Source organism: Lichenostomus cassidix, chromosome 5 (assembly GCF_008360975.1).
Source record: "Lichenostomus cassidix isolate B80296 chromosome 5, HeHo_3.0, whole genome shotgun sequence".
NCBI classification, from domain to species: Eukaryota; Metazoa; Chordata; class Aves; order Passeriformes; family Meliphagidae; genus Lichenostomus; species Lichenostomus cassidix.
Genome location: NC_139486.1, coordinates 20061338 through 20085705, shown reverse-complemented (window position 1 = coordinate 20085705; position 24368 = coordinate 20061338). Strand labels below are relative to the sequence as shown.

Sequence of the window (24368 nt, the reverse complement as noted above, 5' to 3'; positions counted from 1 at the left end):
CAGAATTTCATTACTGTCTTAGTATTATGTAACTCCATTTTTTATGTTTAAGTAACAAAAGCCAACCAGCATTCTGAATTCTTAATTTAAATTTTTTATCATTTTGATGGCTTGCTTTTTCCTTTTGGCTTAACACCTTTTTTGCACCATTAGCTGTGTCTTCTTTTTTCCCTTTGGGAAAGTATATTTTCCAATTTTCATGTCCAAGTCATTTAACCATTAAACTACTTACATGTTTACATTCTACTGCTTGCATCATAATTAAGGCTGGGCTTTTCATTCAGTATGTAGGAGTGTTTGTTCAAGAAATAAAAAGTCAGATTTTGTCTTGCACTCTTTTTTTAAATAAAAAAGCCTTTTAAAACATTTAAATGTATTACTGGATGAACAATAGTACTCACAACTCACATCAACAGATACACATGCTATTATTTCTCTATCTTTTACAACTTAAAATGATATGGAGTAATGAAGACCATCATTTTCAAATAAGAAAAAGAACAATCTAAGTTGACATGACTATAAAACAAACCAATTAAATTCACATGGAGATCGTAACTCCAATATTCTTGCATACACTGTCACATGTGCTGTCATTTAATTCAGTGGTATTCAATATAATCAGAAAATTATATTGAATACCAAGTCAACCTGCCTTCTAGTGCACTAATAAAAAGCTCTCAAAATTTTGTCCAGTGTTTGGTAAACATTATTGTGGCCTTCTGACTTCAAATTCAAAATTGGTTTAAAAGCAGTAAAAATAAATAATACATTAAATTTCCTTCCTTGGCATTGGGTAAATGAAATTAAACTATTTCCATGCTATTCCATTTTGCACACCAAAAAAAGACACCAATTTTTTTTAACACTCCAACTTTTATTATCATATTCCTACTCTTCACACTAAGCCCACTTATGAAGCAAAGTGAGTCTACAGACCAACATCTGAAACAGTACCATCTATCCCTTTGTCACTCAGAGAAGCACATTCCTTACTTAATTTATAGTTTTTCTATTTAATCATCACATCAGTACCTCCCTTCATAGCCCTATGTTGAACATCATACAGGTGACAGCCATATTGTGGCTTCTGTCATTTGGTAATTATCAACTATCTTATCAAATTAGTAATACACCAGAAAGTTGGGTTCAGATGTATTTTATTTCCCTATCTCTAATTAGAATGAATACTTACTGAATTAATAAATTCTTGAGTTCTGTTAAGAGAAGCAGACCCACTGCTGGAAGGCCTATAACACCACAGGGCTAAAGCTAAAGAAATACACTGGTACTGGGCCAGATCATGATAACTTCATCTGTCTGCACACAACCTGCTGCCTATCAGATCTAATCAAACTGGAATATGATAAAGTAAATCATAAATTTACAGACATGAAGACTATTTTTAATTGTGTATATAAATAATTTTGTAATTGGAAGTACCTGCATCTCTCCTCCAACACTATTTTCATAGTAGTGTCCAAAAACAAACAAACAAACAAACAAAACAACACACCAAAAAACACCCTACCAACCAGCACCTTACATGACCAGGCTTCAAATTATATCTCATTTAAAAACCATGGAGTGTCAAGAGACAATAAGGTGCTTGATAGTTGCTTATGAACACACTCCTGACTCCCTATTTCCCCATAAAACAGTAAATTACCATTATTTAAATCAGAAATTAAATTTTTTAAAAAATAATGTTTTATGAATGTTTTTAAGTGAAGACAGCAAGGAGGATATTTTGGGAAAATCCACCAACAGCAGTCAAAATTACTTATCTTCCCCTGCAGCTGTCTTTATACCCATGTGACTTTGGATCCTCAGTTCCTGTGCATGTACCCTGACCCCAGGCTTTAAACCTAACACTGGCCTGCATTTTTGACACTCTGTCATCTTTTTGCAAGTCCTATTTCTCATCCTGCATTTAGTGGAATTTTAAAGAATGTTTACTGTTTTCTGCTACATAGAAAACTTTAACAGCTGTGTAACAGTTACTTCCTTTTTCTTACCTATTTTGATCAGCATCCATCTCTACAGTAGACATAGGGGAGCACCATTTACTTAAATCTGCATAAGTAGCAGTATTTGAAGTAACAAATGGAACTGAGCGTACTTGGAGGGAAAAAAGAAATGGCTCCTATAAATATAAGGTATAAGTTACATACTATTTTTTGTGCTCAGTGAACTGCATTACTTCTTACCAGCCTTTTTAGTTTAATAATTGCCCATAATAACTTGGCCTACAGCTTGAAATTTAAATGTAGGCTGTGAATTGTTTCACAAAATCTAAATCAAATAAGTACAATAGAATTGAGAACTAAGTAAGGTTTGCTTTATTTCCTACGCTCTTGTATTAAAAAGACAAATAAGGCTTCAGGGAGATCATCTTAGTGGGTAGTTATTCAAATGTAAAAACACTAAAGCACTATTAATGTCATACCAAGGTCTGTGTGCCATCTTTTTTAACAAATGAAGGATAGCAATAGAAACATTCAAGCTTGAAAGATAAAAGCATGTTCCCTTTCAAAGTTCTTCCTAAGTGGAGGAAGAAAATTTTGACAGAATCTTACTATTCTTTTAAAACAAATAACCTGCATTGTTTCATAAAATATTTACAAGAAGGTTTTTATGTGTTATTGCTGTTCTGGTGGGGGTTTAACTCCATCTGACAACTAAGTACCATACACCCACTTGCTCACATACACATCCTGTTGGTGAAATGGAGTGGAGAATCAGAAAGAAGCTGAAACCCATGGGATTAGACAAAAACAGTTTAAGAATTAAAAAGAATAAAATAAAATTAAAAAAAAATTTAAAATATAAAATAAAAATATCATTGTAATGAAAAAGGAAACCACAAAAAAGATAGAAATACAAACACAAAAACCGCAAGTGATGTACAATACCATTGCTCACCACCGAGTGATTTCCAGCTCCTTCTTCAGCTGCAATTGGTTCCGTCCAGACAACTCCCCTGTGTGTATATACTGGGAATAATGTTCTAATGTATGGAATATTGCTTTGGTCAGTTCCCCTGGCCTGGCCATGCTCCCTTAAAGCAATTTGTGCACCTGCTCACTATCAGAGCATGGAAAACTGAAAAGTCCTCGACTTAGGGTGCAACAACCTAATCATCAGTGTGTTATCAACATTACTATCATATTAAATCCAAAACACAGCATGTTTCAGCCACTAGGAAGAGAATTAACTTTGTTCTAGCCAAAACCAGGCAACTTTGGTTTTGCTACATTTCACAAGCTATAACTACACTCACTAAAAGCTTACTCTTATCTGAGGCTACATCAATCAGCACAAAGTGACAACCAACAAAATAATTTAAGAGAATACTTATTCTGTCCAGTTACATCAGTATGGAGTTCTGACTAAAGGCCAGAACAAGATTTCTGAAGAAAACCTAAAAAGTGACACCTTTCTTTCAAAACTGAGGGAACAGAACACAAGGTAAGATCGTAGCATGACACAGCGAGCTGTGCAAACAGCAGTCTAGCTCAGACTGCCTCAGACTGTTATAATCCCTTTTTGCCCGGGTTGTGCAATGTTTCAGGTGGTACAGTTGGAAAATAATTTCTATATCCACTGTGCAGGATGTAAACTTTTGTGTTATTCTGCCACTGTACTGTGTTGAAACACAGTTGATGGCATTTGCCTTTTTTGTCAGCAAAGGAAAACAAAAAACCATAAACCTAACAATTTTATTGGCTATCACTAGCACACTGCAGTTTGCACTAAGAAGTTGATAAAATACATCTGAATGTGCCATAGAAATTATAATGAATAGAATTTTAAATTCTTTCTCCCTTTTATTAACACAAATGGAACTAGAAACATACCTCTTTTTTCTCTGTGAACTTCTTCCAAAAGTTTTTCTTGTTTTTTTATCTGCTTAAAGAGAGACTGATGTTCAGTCTCCTTCATCTGTGTTAAGTGCTTGAGCTGTTCTCGGCTTTGCAGTAAGCAGCATCGCAGCTTTTTTTCCTTACTTTCTCTTTCCTTTACCTCCTCACACAGCCACTGAAGCTTAGTCTACATTAAAAAAATGGTACAATAAAAAGTAAAGAATTCTAATGAAAATGAGAGGAAATAAATATTCACTGACCAAATTTTCTTTGGAGTCACAGATTACTCATATGTAGCTATCTGAATAATAATAACAAAGGGGGACATTAGACATATTAAGAGAACATATGTTGACCTTCAAGAGACTCAAAGGACATATTTTGGTTGATAATTTTATGTGAAAAAGCAATATTATTCTTTTCTTTAATATTATTTTATTTCTTTTTAAATCTGAAGCATGAGTCTGCTAGGGTAGATTTGGAAATTCACTTAGAATTACTGCACACATGGACACCAAGAGACACATCTTCCTTTCAGAATACCTTTTTGTCTCTATTCTATGTAGACAGAATTTAAAGTATTTATCCTTTCTAAAAAAGTGACATCTATCCTTTCTGGTCAGCAAAAGTCAATATTTAAGGTTCACTCCGAGGAGAAAAAGATCTCATTGATAAGGCTGTGACCAATATAGTAAATCTAGAAGTGATCAGATGGAATACTTTCACACTGTCTATTTAAAAACAAAAGAAAATAGAAGTGGCATTTCAAGTAGTCTTTCATTCTAAATTTCCCTCTAGCAGCTAAACCAACTTAGGTGAGAAATGTATGCAAAAGATTATTAAGTGCTCTCTGAAAGTTCTTTTTAATAATATATCAGTGCCACTTTTTCAAATGAAGAAAATACTCCCAGCATAACATTTCTCCTCTGATTCCAATCTTATCTCTGTTACCTATAGTGGTAGTCTTTCTTGGTCTACAAGTCTTACACAGACCACACACCATGAATAGCCTTCTCTTACATCCAAACATTTGCATTTTTTTTTCCCTAAGTCAGTTCTCCTGTGGCTTTGACATTTTACATGAAGCAAAAACACCAGTTGTCTTCCACAGTTCGTAATCTATTTTGATCGTGAGAGTATCTTTTAAAATACTATCTTTTAAAAGATACTATGCAAGAAATGTGCTTATGTGTGTGAGCTGGGGGAGGTGGAGGAAAGCTGCAAAATGAAAGGCAAGATTTATGAGTTACCAGTCATCACCTTGAGAATGTTTTCAAGCATGTGTGCCCCCACATTATAGGATATGAAAGCTTTAAAGGGGAAAGAAAAATTGCTCATTTTCCAAGAATCCAGTATCTTTTAGTTTTAATAAATAACAGCCTTATTTAAAATAATTTCTTGCCTTGTTATAATGCTGTAAGAGAAACTTAACCTGCTGACTACATTTTCATGCCTTCCTTGTCTGAAAAAATTTTAACCAGATCTAAAGGCTATCACTGCTCTTACTTCAATGCCTTTCTTTTTGTGAAAACAATATTGCTATTTATTTTGCTACAGAGATGGCTATTTCTTGTTGATAGGAAAATTTGGAAAATTATTCTATCAGGTGAGATAGCAGCCTGGGAATATCAGAATTAATGCCAAAGGAATGCTTTTGTATTTTTCCTTTTACCTTTTAAGTGCAATTTTAAACACACACTCAACTGAATCAGATCCATCCATTCACAGACTCACCCACTCACTCAATTGTTAGGGCTGAAAAGGACCTTGAAGATCATCCAGTTCCAACCCCCTGTCATGTGCAGGGACAACTCCCAGTACAGCAGGTTGCTCAAATGTTGGATATTAGCTTACTCAGTAAAATTCCAGGAGGTCTGACTATTACCTTTGTTTCTGCTAACCAGCGATGAGGATCATTCTGTACTGTTGGTGTGAGGGATACTGCCTAAGGAAAAGAGGGAAACAAATAAACAGACATTAAATGGGAATTAGAAAGGAGAAAGTCTTTTATGCTTACTGTAAATTAATTTAAAAAATACATTTTTAATGAGAGAAGAATAAGCCTACTGTTTGACTTCTCTGAACACAAGTATTTATCCATCAAATTCCTCTTGCTCACATCAGCTGCACTGGCAACTTCTTGAAATAAAGGGTGAATTTTTTCAGAAGCCTTGGCAGTACCTAAAGTACTGGGCAAAGAAATGATATAACAAAGGAAGCTTCTTACCTTTAAAAAAAATATTAATACCAGCACCACAAAACTAACTTTTTTTCACATTAGCTGTCTAGTCAAAAATTCACATTCAGAACTGGTTTAAGTTTGCCAGTGATAAAAAAATAGGGAGAATTGTGTAAACAGGGATATGCAAAACTTTATCCAGAAACCAAAAACTCTGCACGAGGTAGGAAGCAAGTCCAAGAAGGCATGGCTCAATGATCAAGAATCTGGCAACTACAGCAGATCACAAAGCCTTCATTAAAAAAAGACCAATCTGTAAGGATATGGAAGAGAAGGCTTGTTTGTCAAATACATTTTCTAAGAATTCTCATCTAGTTTTGTGCTGCAACATCCCAGCCCCAAATGTAAGTGGAGAAATGGTGTCAATCATGAAAAACTCCTATTTCAAAAGCAGCCCAGTCCAGTCAACTGACCAGGAACTACTCTGTTTAAATAGCAAGACAAAAAAAGATGTAATCTGAGTGTACTCTGGGGTTACAGATAAGGCTAAAAAGCCACCAAGTCAAGCACTTGCGAGCGTGGCAACAAGCTGAGCCAGACAGTCCATTCTCTTTATTCTCAGAAACATACAATGTTGATTTAAGAGGATTAGTCATGTAGAATCATATGGAGGGAGAAAGAGAAATTTCTGTACCTGAGGAGCAAATGTAAATGCTCAGAAGAAAGGTACAGGGAGACTGGGGTTGCAGGTGAAGTAGTAAAATAGTGAAAAAAAAGTTAGAGCAAGCTACCAGTTTCCTGAAAATCTGAGTCCAACTTTTCTGGATACAAGGACCTGCTCCTCAAAAGAGGAGGTTATAAACTCTTTTCATTTTCAGTATTTAGTTCTCTACATAAAAAACAAAGCATCCAAGTGATTTCTTTATAAAACATTTCTTTCATTTTCTCCCAACTTTAAAAGCATTTTAGGTCTTTCTTGGGGACTTCCCAACTCTAGGAACATCTCCTAGGAAAATCTACCTCAAAATTTTTTCTGATGAAAGGTACTTTCACGCAAGCAAAAGGAGAACGATTTCTCACGAACAAAAATTGGCGAGAGAAAGCAGTACGGATTAATACACAGACAGTTGTTCGTAGTATCCCATTCTAATACCCAGCAATGCTACTACTGTGTGCAATTAATGCTACTCATGAAAACATTGCAGAGAAAAATTACGAAAACATATAAGGGCCTAGAAAGCCTCAAAAGAGTGAGTAAATAATGTGTATTTATTTATGGTGAAAAAATAACTGACTGAAAATGAAAGATTTGAGAAATTCCCTAAAATAGGTCCTTCTGTACCAGCTAAATATCCATAATTCTATTAGAATAATTGTCTGTTGTCACTGCCTATACAACAATGACAACAATGCATACAAGTTTTGCTACAAACTTCCATTAGGAAAATAACAAAACCTGCAGCATTCTTAAAAGTTAGAATTACTTTGAATTTCTCCATGGAGTCCCGAGAAAAGATTTCACAAGCAGCATCAATTTCACTTCCTATCATGGAGAGAATGGATTGCTGCTCCATTTCTAAGTGACGCAGCTGATCTTTAAACTGTAATCTGGCCTCACTCATCTTTCTCAAATGATCTTCTTCATTGCTGATCTGTTTTTCCTGGAGTGAAAGAGGAAAAACAAAACAAAGAGAAATTATTGCAATAATAATGTAACATGTATCATTAGCAATAGGCCTTTCAATCTTATAATCACACCATACTCAGTCATGCAAAGTTCAATTCCTTGCCATGGAAAAATTATACCTTCTAATAGCACTCCTAAGTTCCTCCCTTGATTCCCTTATTAGCCTGTAAATCAGTTATGAAGAAACTGCTACCAAATCCAAACTCAACAATCACAAAGCCTATTTTCAAAGTCAAAAATAGATGTTCTATTACAAATCACCTCATGAGTAGAAAATGAGCCCAGAGAAAATACTCCCCTTATTATCTTTTGCCCTGAATCAGTTATAGGCATACAATCTCTATTATCAGAAAAGAGATTCCAGAAGGAAAATTTTATTGGCAGTCAGTGTGCCCTCAAAAGAAAACTACTCAAAGAATATCTCACAGGAGAGTGAGTGGCACTGAGGAAAGCATTTTATGTTATGTTATCATCTAATGTCAGAAAGCTGATTAAATATGTTATGCATGTTTTTAAAATTCAGATTCTCTTCTTTTATATCTATGACAGAGCCACCATGTAACACTGAATAAAACTGCTACTGGATTATACAAAATATTGAATTATGCATCATAATTAATATAAAAAACCCTCTATCTGCTGAGAAAAAAGTGAAATTGAAACACACCTATCTGGTGCTGAGATCAGGTAGATGTAACGCAGCAAAGGGTAAACACTTTTAACAGGCACATTCCAATGTGTGCAAGTTGCACTAAGAACAGTGAGAAGAGCAAGAATTTCAAAAATTTATTGACTGTGGACACTCACAATGACAACATACAACTGTTTGAAATGTATTTGTTGGAAATCTTCGTACACTGCTCCTATGAGACAACCATGTGGAGTTAGCTAATGTCTAACATACAAGTTCCGTGAATGGGATACATATGGAACCACAGAATCATTTATGTTGGAAAAGAACTCAATGATCTTAGAGTCCAACTGCAAACCCCACACTGCCAAGTCCACCTCTAAACCATGTCCCTGAACACCACATCTTTTGAATACCTCCAGGGATGGTGACTCAACCACTTCCCTGGGCAGCCTGTTCCAATGAGTGAATAAATTTTTCCTAATATCCAGTCTAAATTTCCCCTGACACAGCTTGAGGCTATTTGCTCTTGTCCTACCACTTGCTACTTGGGAGAAGAGACCAACACCCACCTTGCTACGTCCTTTCGGGACGTTGTATACATATATATGTATAGGTATTACTTCTATTAGCAAAATAGGTGTTTTTAAATAGGCAAGCTACAAGTGTGAAACACCCATACTTGATAAGCAGACTGATTTTTTCATTTAATTAATACAGAAATACTTGAGTTAGACAGTAGTGATTTCAAACTGAAGAAATCATAAGATTTCTTAAGATGCATTGTTCCGGTATTTCTGTATTATAAAGACGGGAGTGGAATTAATTGTTGAATTAACAGTTCTGACCTAGATCAGTATTCTGAAAGTAATCACATTACATTATATATATTTCCAGTACCTGTATTCTATGTTATCTCACTATTCACTGAACACAGTCCATCACATGTCTAAGTTCATTCTCAAAGACCATGACTAAAACAGAATATGTAACTTTTGTTTTGTTATCTGCTTGATTTTTACTATGCTTACATAGCATAACTACTTCAAATTGCCTCTAAATTATTCATAGCTGCACTGCATCTTGAAGAAAAATATGAAGAAAACTAGAAGTGGTTGATTAAACATTTGTTAGTTACCTGTATTAGAGATCAGGCGAGCAACAGGATTTATATTTCTAGTCCTAAATAATATAAGCAAATCTTTGGAGGGATACAGTTCATAACCCACTCAAATCACTTTTGTCTTCTTTCATTTATTTAGAAACTGTGTACTATAGTATGACTGCCTATATTCTTTAATACATACATGCTCAGTCTTTTTTAGTTTACCATCTCTTTCTACAATCTATCATTTTTTTAGGTCTTAATCAGCAGAGAGACCAATGAATCAAGGTTTAAATCAGTTAACTTTACCTTTTTCTCCAGTTCCTGCTTTACAAACTCACATTTCCGTTTTAATTTTATATTTTCTTCTTTATTTTGGGTTAATTCTTCTGTCAATTTATCACATTCAACTTTTATCTTTTCCAGCTGTCGACACTGAGACTTGACTATGTTTTTCTCTTCTAAAAGTTCCACCTGATGGTAAAGGGAAAACAGATTACAAAGTCACTGCATGGGTTATTTTAAAACACACAGACTACAATGTTTTAAATCAGTGGAACACTATTACCAAATGATAAATGTAAAAAATTAAATTTAGTTAAGTTATACTAAGTGCAATCACATATCTGAACACGGAAAACATGTATCACAGAGTTGTAGAAGCACACAGTGTTTTAAAAGCAGAAAATATGAGTCTCAGATTCTTCATTTCAATTCTGCTACACTCATCAGCTTACATCATCCTGAGAAGCCTAGGATTTACGCAACTTTTCCATTACTGAAATAATTTGGAATCAGAAAGTCTCAAACTATCATTTCATTTCAGGAACTAATGCTAAATTTATATCTGCAAGGAAACAACTGCAAATATTTAGTATTTTTTCACTCATAAAATTGTGTGTGTTTAATGCTACTACTGTGTGCAATTAATGCTACTCATGAAAACATTGCAGAGAAAAATGATGAAAACATATAAGGGCCTAGAAAGCCTCAAAAGAGTTAGTAAATAATGTGTATTTGTTTATGGTGAAAAAATAACTGACTGAAAATGAAAGATTTGAGAAATTCCCTAAAATTTCTAGAAAGTTAAAAAAAATACATACAACAAAGAAGCAAATTAACACACATATTACTCAACACCAGTTTCATATTAGATGAATTGTGGGATGAAGTTAAACACAAAAATAAACCTGCAAACTAAATTTATTTCTGAGGAAAAGCAAAAATCTATTTTCCAGTTACACTAAAAAATATAACTTCTATGAGGAAGAAGGGTTAGGAGAGAAATTTTATGAGTTAATTTAGACACCAAATCTAACAGATTACAAAAACTCTTCCAAAGGACAATTTGAGAAAGAACTTTGGCATCCACAGTCTACAAAGACTTATGACCACAAAGACAAGCCTGCAATGACCAAAACATTTTCTGTGAATATGCTTATAAAAATCAACTTTTAAGTTCCTACTAAAGGAAATTGCATTGTAATGTCTACACAGGTGGAGACAATCCAAGAAAGAAATCCCTCATATTACCCTTGAGACACAAAAGAGAAAGTTAATTTTTATTAATATCCAATATGGACAAGGCAGATATGACTATAATTCAATTGATCTCTAATGAACCCAATTTCCACATTTAATAACCTTCAAGGAAAAAGGACTGAACACTAGGAAGATGTATAGAAAACAATAAAAAAAGAAATACACACATATAAACAACTTGATATGTATAGACGCATATCCCTACATAACCTTAGATTAAAGAGAAATACTCAAATACTTCCATACTGCCAGGCAATAGGATATTTTGTATGTCATCATTATAAGAAAACAAGCATGTTTTTAAAGCAAATATGTAAAGGTATGTATTAAAATTAGGAGACAGATACAGAGCTTCTGAGTACATAGCTGAATGGGGACCACTAAGCAAACCACTTGAATTCCTATGCCTAGCGTACCTATCATTTTAAATAAGAAAAAAGACACCATAGAGGCATTGGTTGGAAATCATTTAGGATGTTCTAGCAAAAACAGAATTAAAAGCTTAAGTACCAGAATCTCAGTAATGAGAGAGTAAGATCCTTCTTAACACTGGTATCTCAAAAAACTATGTTCTTCCCTAAAATATTTTTATGGTACCTTTCCTACTATCCCAAAAAATCCTTAACTACCTCATAATTTTTCAATCCAGTGCCACACTACAAAAAACCAGGCAAAAGTGAGGCAGAAAGTACCATACAGAGGAGGCAAGAGAGGAAAGAACAACATGAATCAAAAGTCACTTCTTTTTACAATCTATGCAGCAGTTAGTCCTCTAAACACACAACTCTGTACCCTTGATTTCCTGGAAGTAACTCATAAATGCATCCTCTTTTAAGTTGAAGGCTTTGGATCATACTAATATATTAAATTTCCCTTTACTCCTCAAGTCTCTCTCAACTGAACTTTATTTTTAAAGCTTTAACTATCTTTGGATAGGGTTATGTACATTCCTTTCCAAAAACAGTTACAAAGGCTAGACACAGCTGAAGCATAAATAAGGGTGATTATTACTGTAACAGTAAAAGAAACTGGTTGTTAAGCATAAAATCCTAGCAGCCTGATTTTTAAAAAAAAAAAATCAAAAAAAACCAGAAAGAATAAGTTAAAAAAAAAAAAAACAACTTTTTCTGTTGGATTTCCCTAAACATTACCCTAACACCAAAATAAAAACAATTTAAAAAAAAAAAAACCCAAACTTAAAGAAAAAACATAGAATGCAAGTTAAGTTTACCTTAATTTGGAAGAAAAGTATGCCCATAAAATTGAAATCCAAATGCAATGTAATGATGAGTTCAGACAAAAAGTAACCAAATCACTGCAGGATATGTTTTCATCAGACCTTCCTAGAAATGGGTATGATTTTCTACTTCATATCAAGTAGAATCAAGAGAATCTGCTGCATTATCATTTTGTATACTTCTGAAGTTGCCTACTCTAATATCTTAGAAAATTCATTTCCCTCAAACCTTCTGCTCTTAAAAAATACTTGTAGATTTAGAATTCTGGGAGTCATGGAACTGTAAATGAAATACAGAAGTGAATTTTTTTAATATTCTGTTTAGGTTCAACAATCTGCTACAATAAAAAAGTCCTAACTGTAGGATTTGCCATTTCATAAATGAACACAGTCATGATCAACTTATTTTTTTTCTTATTAGCATCTTTATTAGCAATACACTTTCCTTCTCTCCCCTTGATATTATCAAATGTATACCCTTAATTTCAATGCTGTTGCCAAAGAGAAAACTATGTTTGAACAGACCACTTAAATAACACTGTGCATACTAAAAATTAAGTTCCCAGTGTTAAGCACTGCTGTCAAAATATTTGATTTTAATGATCTTTCTACTAAAAACCACCTAGGGTTTTTTATTGCTATCTTCACTAAAAGGTTTCTGTGTTACCAACTGCTTAAGAATTATAGTCAATTATTAAGCCATGAATGATATATTAAATAACTAAACAGTAGTGCCAAGAGAGATCCCTGAGGACACCACTTTTCATTGTTGTACATCAGGACCCCATCTGGACTCTGAGCTGTTGACCACAACCCTCTGAATGTGACCATTCAGCTAGTCCACCCATCGAATCTATCTCCAATTTTAAAAGAATGATGTTGTGGGGCTTTACAGAACTCCACATCTGTAGCCCTTCCCTTGTTCCCTGATATAATTGCTGCATCAGAGAACACCACTGGGTTGGTCAAACAGGACTAGCCCTTGATGAAGCTGCACTGGCTGTCCCAAATTGTCTCTCTGTTCACCCTGTGCCTTAGCATAGCTTCTGGGAGAACTTGTTCCATGATCTTCTCAGGAACAGAGATGAGGCTGACAGGTTGAAGTTCCAGATGACTGGAAAAAAGGGAAACATTATAACTTTCTAAAGACAGTTATAATGTTTCCCTTTTTTCCAGTCATCTGGAATTTCACCTGATTGCCATATTAAAACTTTACAGCACCATGTATTTCCTTTTATTGTGATGACAGACATACCTATTTCAATACTTTTGAACTAAGATTTTGACCTAAAACTGGTACTGTTACATTTTTTACCCTGAACTTTAAACTTTTATGATGGCTGCAAAAAAAATGTGTGTTGAGTGCTTTGAAGCCCATGCTTTATTACCTTCATCATTCAATGGCAAGGGCTGTGTGTGGGGTGTGGGGGAGGAGGGTGATGTCTGACATTGGAATTCTACACAATAAGTACCTTTAGCATTCTAATTTGAGCCGCTGCATCATCCTTTTCTTGTTTAAGGAGTTTCATGAGTTCTTGAACATTTTGTTCATGTTTGATTTTCACATTTTGTAACTCTGATCTAAGATCTGCCAACTCCTGTTGGTGAACTTCTCTTTCCATCTTCAGCTGCCTGTTAGCTGAAGTCATCTCTTCATGACTAGATTCCTGCTGTTTCTGGAGATCTGAGAGGCTCTTAAGTAATTCCTTTTTGGCTTTCTCTTCCTCTGCTATTCTGTTTGTTAGTTCCACACGTACAGCACTTAAATTTTTTACATCTGCTTGCATCTCTAGGAGTCGTTCTTGATCTTTTTTATGGAACAAGTTAATAGTTGCAAGTTCTGTCTTCAAGTGTTCCTTCTCAGCTTGCATTTGATTTTGTAGAAACACTTGCTTTTTCAACTCATTCTCCAATTTTTTTACAGTACCTTGCACTTCTTTGATCTCTTCTTCAAGAGATACCTGGTGTGACTCCATTTCATTCAGTTTTACCTCTTTACAGTGGAGGAGTTCTTCCTGCTGGGCTCTCTTTGCAAGCACATCATTCAGCTCTTTCCGCAGGTTTTCTATTTGGTTTATAGCTGAGAGAAGTTGGCTTTTGAGATCATCTTTTTCTTTGAGGGCCTAGGAAAGAAGAAAGAAAAATTCATTGTGATCTGAAGTAATTAAAGATAATTGTTGGAAGGATATCCTCAGACATTAGGAATGTCTAAGGAACAATTAGCATAGGCATGTGAAAATACAAAATTTTTGCTTGCTATGAACTCAGTTCTAATGTACTCAAGTGTTTCTTTAAATTTAGACACAGATCATGTGCGATCTCAAACTTGGACTTGTCCTTAAGTTATCTAGCCTTCAAAGTAGGGATAGTTAATTGGTTAATTCCCTGCTTCTCACACTCTCTCTTTGCAGACTGAGAAGTGTTTCTTTACCAGTCCCTCCAAAAAGCAAGATCAAGAAAATGAGGCAATGAAGTAATGCAGCAGCACACAGGGAGTACTACTGGACACATACACCTAACCTACAGTCCATTCCATATACTGACTGCTTTTGTTTCTTTTCTAAAATATTACATATGAAGTATACTAGCTTTGATTTATTTTTTAAACTACACACAGTAGATGTTTTAATAGCAGTTAAAAGCTTGGTTCACTTACACATCAAAGGCAAGAAATAAAGAAATCATCTCCTAAATAAAAATCAGTCAAATATAATAAAAATTCCACAGTTTTCCTAAGGATCTTAAGGGTTTGAGTGTTTTCTCCAACACTGATATATTTCACATTAAAAATACCACAGAATCACAGAATGTATAAGCTTGAAAGGACCACAGCAGGTCATCTGGTCCAACCTGCCTGCTCAAGCACCCTAGAATACATGGAATAGGATTGCAACCAGATGGTTCTTGAATATCTCCACTGCGGGAGACTATGCAACCTGTTTGGGCAATCTACCCTGATATATCAGATTTTTTAAACTGACTTAATAAATTCGATACTAAATTTTACTGAGCATTTTCATCATTTCCACAAGCAACACACATTCCTTATGGATATAGCAAAATTATTGAAACAATCCAGGACAAAAAGGCAATTAGGGTTAAAAATGTGCAGTTAAAAATAATAAAACAATTTGCAATTACATCAAGAATAAGCAATGCAAAGCAAAATACAAAAATGATAAATTGAGGACACGGAGTGATGATCATCATGGTTTTTTTCTGACAAAAAACCTACCAAATAAAAAGACCTTCCTAAAACCCAAAACCACAACCAAACCAAATTAAAAAAAAAAAACAAAACACCAAACTACACAAAACCAACAAAACCAAAAAAAAACAAAACTCCAGTAAAATTTCAAACTAACAACCCATAAGTTACTTGCTTTAAGTATATTTTCTATCTTTCATACTTAAAAGAAAATACATTTCAAAAGACCCAAGATGTTAGAAATTCCACTGTCAAACTATATTAAGGACAACCACATAGGCACAACTTTAACCAAATTATCCCAGTAACTCAAAAAGAATGAAATCTAAACGATCTTTCCATAGCCCATCCACTGTCTGCAAATATTTGGAAAATCTCAAAATTGCAAGCTATTACTGCAATCCAAATTTGAACATTTTCCATCAATCCTTTGAAGTCCTCTAACAGAAATCAAAGACAACAGACTGCCATTGTGTAGTAATGTGTAAAGTGGTAAAATCCACATCAAGAAGTCTTATGTAACAAAATTTCAATGTGGACAGCCCTATCTAGTGCCTCTACAAAGACCTATCTATGTGTTTACATCAACAGTGATTTCAGAACCTTTTCGGGATCTATTGCTCCTTATTCACAACCCGCCTCTACTTTTTGCTTCTTATTTGCCTATTTGATAGACACACATGATTTCTAAATTATTCAAGTTTTCTTCCTTTCCTTACAATCTCCATTTTCTTAACCTAGAGATGACCAACTTAAATTTTGGGAGTCTTATTTCCCAAGACAAGTACTAGGGCTAACCAATACAAAATTACTATAAAAAGAATTGGTGGGGCATGGATAGAGGAAATAATAATAAAAAGTATGGAATATGATAGAGAATTCAGGAGAGAAACAGCAACCCCAGAAATCACAGTTTAGATTTGCTAGAGTTTATTAATTTCACCTCAGTAATAACCACATTGTCATGTCTCCTGTGCTTTGACCATGCTTGTATTCATGTACCAGTCTCAGAACAGACTACTGGATCAGAAACAGCACAGGATTAATACAGACATGCCATACTGCATCCCACATAGCCCCTGAAAACCTCAATCTTCGAGAAAGACAAAGCAGAGGATCAAGCCATCTCAAGCCAATAAGATTTAGGAACCTAAACTGGATGAATGCCACGAGAAAATACGTGAAAAGAGGGTATAGTGCTGTAAAAACAAAAGCCATAAAACACAATAGACTGCCACCAGCAGAGCTTGTAAGTTATGATAAAAGCTCACAGCATAAAACTTAGCACTGTATTAGTCACTATAGCAACAAGCAACTTTTCACCCCACCACTGGAAAATATAGAGCCACAGATTCACTACCAACACAATGATGGTTTCTACCACTATTCCAATACAGGATGACAAGCATTAGCATTGAGGTGAGTGCTTGTCTTTAAAACAGTGTCAACACCTGAACAAATAAAGCAATTCTTCTAAGACAAAAACCAAAAACCCATATTTTTTAACGAGAAACTTTACAGGAGAAAAAAGAGAGGAATAAGTGGTCTGCCATAATGAGCAAAGACAAATGAAAAACCCAGAAATGTTACATGATCAATTTTCAATTTGATTTTTCAAAGAAAATGTTCTGAAAAATATATAGAAGAGGTCCAGAACTTAAGGCAGAAAGCAATTTAAGTCACAGTTTGAATGAATAAACTCCATATCTTCATTTCAAAAAAAAAAAAAGGAAAGGATAAAAAAATCTTACCTGACTATTCTTGTCCATCAGTTCATTGATGGTTTCCTTTTGTTTTTCTATCTCACGATCTAGTTTCTTACACTTCACCTTCCATTGGCGGATGGCTTCCTGTGCTCTCACCTTCAAATCTTCTCTTTTTTTTTCAGTCTCCAGCCTGAGTGCCTCTGAATGCTTGAATTCAGTGAGATACCGTTCTGCTTCCTTGGTACTCTCTTCAACCTGTTGAGCTAACTCAGCAGAATGGAGTTCAGTTTGTCTACGTCCATTCTCACAAGCCTTGTAGCAATTCTGTATCTCCTTTAGCTGGTCCAGCATTTTTTCCTGCTGCTTCTCCCTGTTCTCCAGGTCAGATGTTAACACCTAGAATCGTAATAGTAAAATACGAACATTCTCTAAAGACATGCAATATGAAACTTTCTCAAACAACATATGGCAACATTAAATCACATTTCTATCTAAAATATGAATAGTGTAAAAAATCTGTTTGACTATCAAGGAAAGCTCTATTAGCCCAGAGAATCTCTCCCTTTACAACAGTAAAGAATTTCAATACAAGACATGAAATACATACTACTCTATACTTTCTGCATTTGTTCCTCTTCTAGTTGTTCTTATTGTATTACACGCTACACAAATAAGAAATAAAGCAAATAGTAAGATATAAGGATATTAATGGAAACAGATGACAGGAAAATCAGAATTGGAAAGGAAACAATAGAATTCACCATAACCACAGCAATATATACTATCTGAGCTTGCTGTTGCTCTGTTTTATGCTGGTTGCATTTATAAAAGCAATGTGCTAAATGAAGTTATATTTGATAGCACTGAACACAAAGAGAATACAGCAGATTAGTAGATGTTTCTAGAACAAAGTGCAAACATTTTTAGAAATGCAGCAAGTATATATAATCCTTTCAACGAGTTAAATTGAAACCACACCATTTAAAAACAAAAAGTGCTGCATTTTTCAAATTATATTTCCCTGAACAGTCTCATAAACCACTCAGGAAAAATAGTCTCCATACACCTTCTGGAAGGACAGGCTCAGAAATCAATTTTTGAAGATACACTAGCAAAACTGTATTTTACTAAGAACATCAAGCAGAAATTCACATTAGTATTCTGCATTTTGGTTCTATTTAGACTGCTTTCATATGATTCAGTCTTTTCATTAATGAAAGATGAATTTGGCAGACCTGATGTATAGTCAGTCAAACATATTACCAAGCCTTAGGGATTGAAATACTTTGGAGAAGAATATTAGATTTCAGAATTACTGAAAATAATTGCAGATGTAGTCTGAAACAAACAAACTGCAATTCAGAATGGACATGGGAAAAGTACTTCACGTATGAAAGAGTAGGCAACTTTACAGATGGATATAGAATGACTATTTAGACAAAGATCTTTCCACAAGGCTGGGGGAAGGAGGGACACTTGGGTTTGCTGATAAGGGCTCTCTCATTCTCAGTTTTTTTGTTTGTTTGGTTTTTTCCCCTCCTCCGAACCAGGCCAATACCTCCTGGGAGGCAGTAAATTGTACCAATCTCTTCAGGATAGTATTTGCTGTGCTGAAAAGATAATCAAAAGAAGCTCACAAGCTACCACTAGCAAAATTTTAATCAAAACAAGCTTAATTTCCAATGTAAACAGACATTATAATGCTTTTTTAAAGATAAAGATTTAAATTGAGTGTATCAAAAGATAAAAACAGCCTCATAAAGTAGTCAGATATTACATTTACCATTCCACAGATTTTCTAAAATGGGTCATTGTTTCTTCAGTCATGTGATTACACATGCTATTATCACTTCTCATTTCATGTCTTTCTGGAGACACCATGGAGGATGTCAGTCTAAATTGATGTAGAACTCAACTCTGCATCATTAAAAAATAGTTATTTATGTATAATTTCCCCAGAGTACACATTTCATTAATAGAAATACAGTCTCCACAAACTTTTTAATGAAATATGGGTCCAAGCTAAAAAACAGAAAACAATGTTCAATCAACTGTAAACATTCCTCATATTGCGTAGAAGCAAATCAAACTCCAATTTTTTGATTTACAGTATATTAAAAAAAGGAACATTTGTTTTAGGTATTTGAAGTGCAACTAATTCATCAATACGAACTATTAGCATAAGGAAGAAAAACTAATTTTGACATGGATGTACCAACATAAATGTGAATTTTAATGTTTAATTTTTACAATATGTGTAAATAAGATAAATCTTGGCAAATAGTTTGCCCTTTGCTTAGAAAAGTTATGCCAGCACAGACTCAACAATTGAAATCAGCTGGTAAACAGCATCATAGCAAGTCAACATTTCATACAGCCATCTCTGTAAAGCAAGTAGATAGAGAAAGTGTTTCCATGTCTCCGCACTCTGTTTCTAAATTGTAACAGGAGTCCCAAATGTATGGATCTGTACTTTTGAATTCCTAGTCAATGTATGATAAATGTGTATCTCTGTGTTAACACGGTTGTCAAAATTTTTTCTGATCTATAAGGACTTCCACTACTGGTATTTAAAATACTAAATAAGCAACTTTTAAGGCATTGTCTGTCACAAGAATAAGTAAAAAAACTGTAATAGAATAAGTAAAAAAGCTGTAATGAAATTATATTTATCATCTTTACACAGAAAGATAGGTTTTCCAGAAAGTAGAAATGCCTTTTTTCCAGGTATGGTCTATACATACATTCACATGAGGGGAAGAGAAGGGGAAGAGACGTAGACAAACACTACTTGCTAGAGACTTTTTTGCTTCAGTATCTGTAAGAGCACACTTCAAACCTCACAGAGTTTAAATGCCTACAGAAAACAAAGATTATGTTCATGCTTTTTGGCTCCTTGGAAAACCTCAACACACAATCCAAATTTCTAGGCACACTGTGAGAAAAAAAAAAGGGAGATGACTGTTTACCATTTTCAAAGTAACATTTCTAACTGAACAGTTACAGACACATGATCACTTTGCTGTTTGTCATTACCTGCCTGCACACGTGAGCCCTGTGGTTGATTAGAAGCAACCCTTTACAACAGTGAACATCTAGAGGTCATCAGAACCATCTTAAAGTACATTGTTTTCATTTAATGATTGGTAATAACAACAAGGTCACTAGAGTTAAATAGGATATCCCTTTCAGACAAACACTACTCAGAAAATGACTGATAAATGACTGATTACTAGTTTTTGTGGAACAGTATTTTCAGAAGATAGTAAATAGTTAATGTAACACACAAAGCTCCATTAAGCATACTACATATTTTTAATGTCTAATTTTGATTTTATGAGAATTAAGGTTGTTTTGATAGTAAGAAATAATTAAGCATATTACTGTTGTCATTGGGACATCACACTTGGCAGTGGTGAGCTGTCAATGTATGAGTTGCGGTTTCGTTTCATAATGATGATGTTATAAATTTCAGCTTTTAATTGCTTTCTAAACAATCTACAATTTACATTACTTGGACACTTGAGTTTCTTTTCCAAGTAAAAAATAACTAAACACCTGTGAGTCAAAAAACATTCTGTTCAGATAACAAATGCTGTCTTTACAGATTAAAGACTTTGGATTCCAAGGAACATCCAGTGTCTTTCTTCTGTGGCTCGAGGTCAGTCACACAGACAACTCAGTGAGGATCTCTGGATGAAACAGAAGTATGACAATATTTTGTGACATACATTACAACAGTATGGAGGTTTTCCTGACAGAAGCAACCCAAGATATTCAGAACAGTTTGTTGATAAAATATATTGTGTATATATACACAGCAATTGTTAGCCTGTTTTGCATTGCAATTACTACAGAAAAAACTGGCTGCAGTACATTGTCCCTCCTCAGTCTTTTCACAAGACAAATTTGGGTCTCAGACTTGTCTTAGAAATTTTCTAACCCGATTAATTTTATTGCTGCATTTTCACGATTCCATTGCTAACAGAAACAAGGGGAAGGTATTAGAAAAAATATCAACTATTTTACCACCAACATAACATCAAATACTCTCCTCCTGGCTTTAATTACTGAAGGTTTTTATAAAAGGTAATTACTTTTGTGGAACAGTTAAAAACTGTCATTAAGATTAGCAACTAAATCCTGGAGTACATCATATTAATGCTCCAGAGATCTAAAGGCAAGTATTATTTTCAAAACTGATTACAAAGTTTATATCAGCCCTCAGACTGCAACAACACTACAGACATTTCAACTGAGAGGCTCTGGCTAGGGAAAACATAGAACAGGAGTGATTAACAAACTGAAAACCAGATGCAACATTTGCCCCAAATAAAACTGTTGTGCATCTAATTTTCTATAGAACCAATATCCTAGTATGTAACCCAGCTTTCAATTTTCATGAGAAACTGGAGGCAGAGAAAGAGGCCAACATTTCCCAGTTATAGCCTAGTTATTTATCTGAAGCATAAACTAGTCACTACAGGCACTAAACCTGTGACTCTACCAAACATTCTAGAAACTCCTGCAGTCTGGACTTCTAGTCCCTAGTTTGACTACACATATCCTACTTTTCCCCTGCATTTTTGACACCTGATTTAAAAATAAAATAACCGCAAACTGCAAAACCAAATACATTCTAGGTATAAAAAACACAACACATAGTGTATTCAGAGCAACATTCCTTAAAACTAATGTGAACATTTATTATGCAAGTGAGAGCCACTCATTGGCTGGAACTTACAGAACTAATGCCTTATATCACTGTTATGTGCAAGCATTCTTTACTGATAGGGAATGGACAGTCACATTTCACCATACTACACTAACTGTATTAGCCACCTAAAGTGGATCTGTAAGTATTTTTGTCCCTCCTCTCTTTCCTGCTCTGTAGCTCAGCAGTACAGTCACCAGATTGGAATGCCACATAATCACACTACTGATAATGTTTACTGATAATGTGACTGATAATGTTTACACCAATTAATTATGCCACCTAATTATTCTTATTAATTTTCCCAAAGGCAGACATCAGATATTTTGTTCATCACTATCTCATCTGCATCTCTTGCCAATCATAATGTATCTAACTGCTAAAAACCATTAACCCAGAAGATTTAGACTTTTTTACGCAAGTATAAATTCTGTGAATTGACTAATCAAAAACAGATCCATTCAATTAGACAAAAAGTACATTCACACAGTAAAACGTATGTTGCACAGAACCAATTTCTTTAAGTGGTGCTTTCTCCATATTTTTCCAAAGCTTGCTACTCTTTCTGACAGATAATGTCATATGCAAACACAAGAAATTGTATTTTCCTGTTGGTTTGATATGTAATTTTAGAAAAAAAAAAAATCATCAGAGCAAACAGTACCTGTATATTTGAAATCCATTGGTAGCACTATTTCTGTATTTGAACATTGACATGGCAATACAGACTGGTCTGCAAAGGTATGGATTTCTTCTATTTTATATCTTTAAATTTAGAAAAGTGTTACTTATTGATTTTTAAATACCTTAATTGGCTCATATAATGACAATAATATGTCATTATATTATATATGATTACATTATATGATTATATTATATATGATATATATATATCATATATATATATCATATATATATATATATGATTACATTATATATGATATCTAACAGTATCATCTGTAGAGGAAGAAAAAGTCAAAGTAAATTTTAATGAGGATACAAATCAATATTTATAAGACTGACTTATATTACTGAAGAATTCTGATATTAAATAAATATATCAATAACTTTCACTCAGAAAATTTGAAATATTTAACAAACTGACTGCTGTACTGGACAATACTATAAGACTACTCAAATCTAACTGGAATGAAGCGTAAGAAGTAAATCAAACTATATGACAGGCATAACAGTCTAAAAACACTTCTGGAGAAAGTCGGGTATTGCATCTTTATAATTTGTGTGCTTTGTTTATTTCTTAGTCATAATAGTAAGATCATAATAGTTAGCCATAACAGCTCCATATCTATATGGCTTCATGCAGAAGATAGTTGTATACACATGCAAGATCTCACAGCAGCATCCTCACATAAACTACAGTAGCTGAAATAAATATTAAATTTAAACATTAATTTAAGATTGAGCTCATTTCTAAACATGAGCTTAAGAATATGTTGTAACCTTTTTCATCCTCTCCATTTTACATCAAACTGTGATTTTATGGCAACTGTCGGGGGCTAGATGTACAACACACACAACTCAAGTTGTTGCAAACAATGACATTTAAATAAATCAAAACAAATTTCTAATATCACATGTACATCAGAGGCAAGTGCAGTTAGATCCTCCCCACTAAAAAAAGATAAATTACACTCAAGTCAAACGTGACTGGTCACTTCCAACTGGGAATCAGACTATCTGATAGGAGCAGCTGTTAGAACAGGCTTGACAAAATGCTTTGTTAGTACACAAGTTTAGAAATTCACATCCTTGCATTCCTTGATGTCTCATTAAAAGAAAAACACACTAGCTATTTTCCTGTTACTGCCCGTCGAGGAGAAGGGCAGTGGGAAGCAGATAAGAAGTACAAAGTATTTTCTGTTGAAAAAACGAGGGAAGTCAAAGATTTCTGACTCAGAGAACTGACAATGACCCCAACTGAGCACTCTTGCATGAGTATTTTTAGAGCAGGAAATTAGTATTATAAAATCATTCTGATCCTTAAAGAATGCATGTTCTACAAGCAGAAGTTTAAAATTGTTTTTCTGTGGGTTTTTATCCCATTCATTCCTGCCACCAAAATAATTCATTTCTCAGACACAACCAAAAAAAAAAAAAAAAAAAAAAAGAAAAAAAAGAATGTTTTCAGTTAGTCAGAAGTTGTATTGACCAGCTAGAATACAAATGCTGATGGACACCAGGAAATTAGTTCTGCTCATCTTATCCTTTATAGAAACACTCTAGGTCTTTTTAAACCTACTCAATGACCAAATTTCATAAAGTATGTAGGAACTTATTTTGAGATTGCAATTTTTTCAAAATGTAATTTGATGCATCAGCTTGATTTAAATCAGCACAGAAGTTAACAAGGTAATAGAGCAGCAGAAGTAAACTGAACATGATAGTCCCGTAAATCTACGGAAAGACAAAAAAAATTGCTACATTTGAATTCCCAAAGTGAGGCAACATCATTTCAAAGATAAGTACCTTCAT

The 24368-nt window shown here is 34.2% G+C and overlaps 1 protein-coding gene across 9 annotated transcripts in view; it reads right to left on the bottom strand.

Moving 5' to 3' along the window:
• The window catches only part of CEP128 (centrosomal protein 128), a 119378-nt gene that overhangs the window by 65247 nt on the left and 29763 nt on the right, over positions 1-24368 (bottom strand). For all 9 annotated transcript variants that reach the window (XR_014852508.1, XM_085061627.1, XM_085061630.1 and 6 more), the window contains 6 exons: positions 17207-17557; positions 13720-14370; positions 9778-9942; positions 7530-7706; positions 5752-5811; positions 3861-4053 (listed from right to left, as the gene is read on the bottom strand). Coding sequence is in view for 8 of the 9 variants with exons in the window: in XM_085061627.1 (XP_084917753.1) it covers positions 3861-4053; positions 5752-5811; positions 7530-7706; positions 9778-9942; positions 13720-14370; positions 17207-17557 (1597 nt within the window). In the remaining variant the exon portion in view is untranslated. The remainder of the gene's footprint in view (positions 1-3860; positions 4054-5751; positions 5812-7529; positions 7707-9777; positions 9943-13719; positions 14371-17206; positions 17558-24368) is intronic.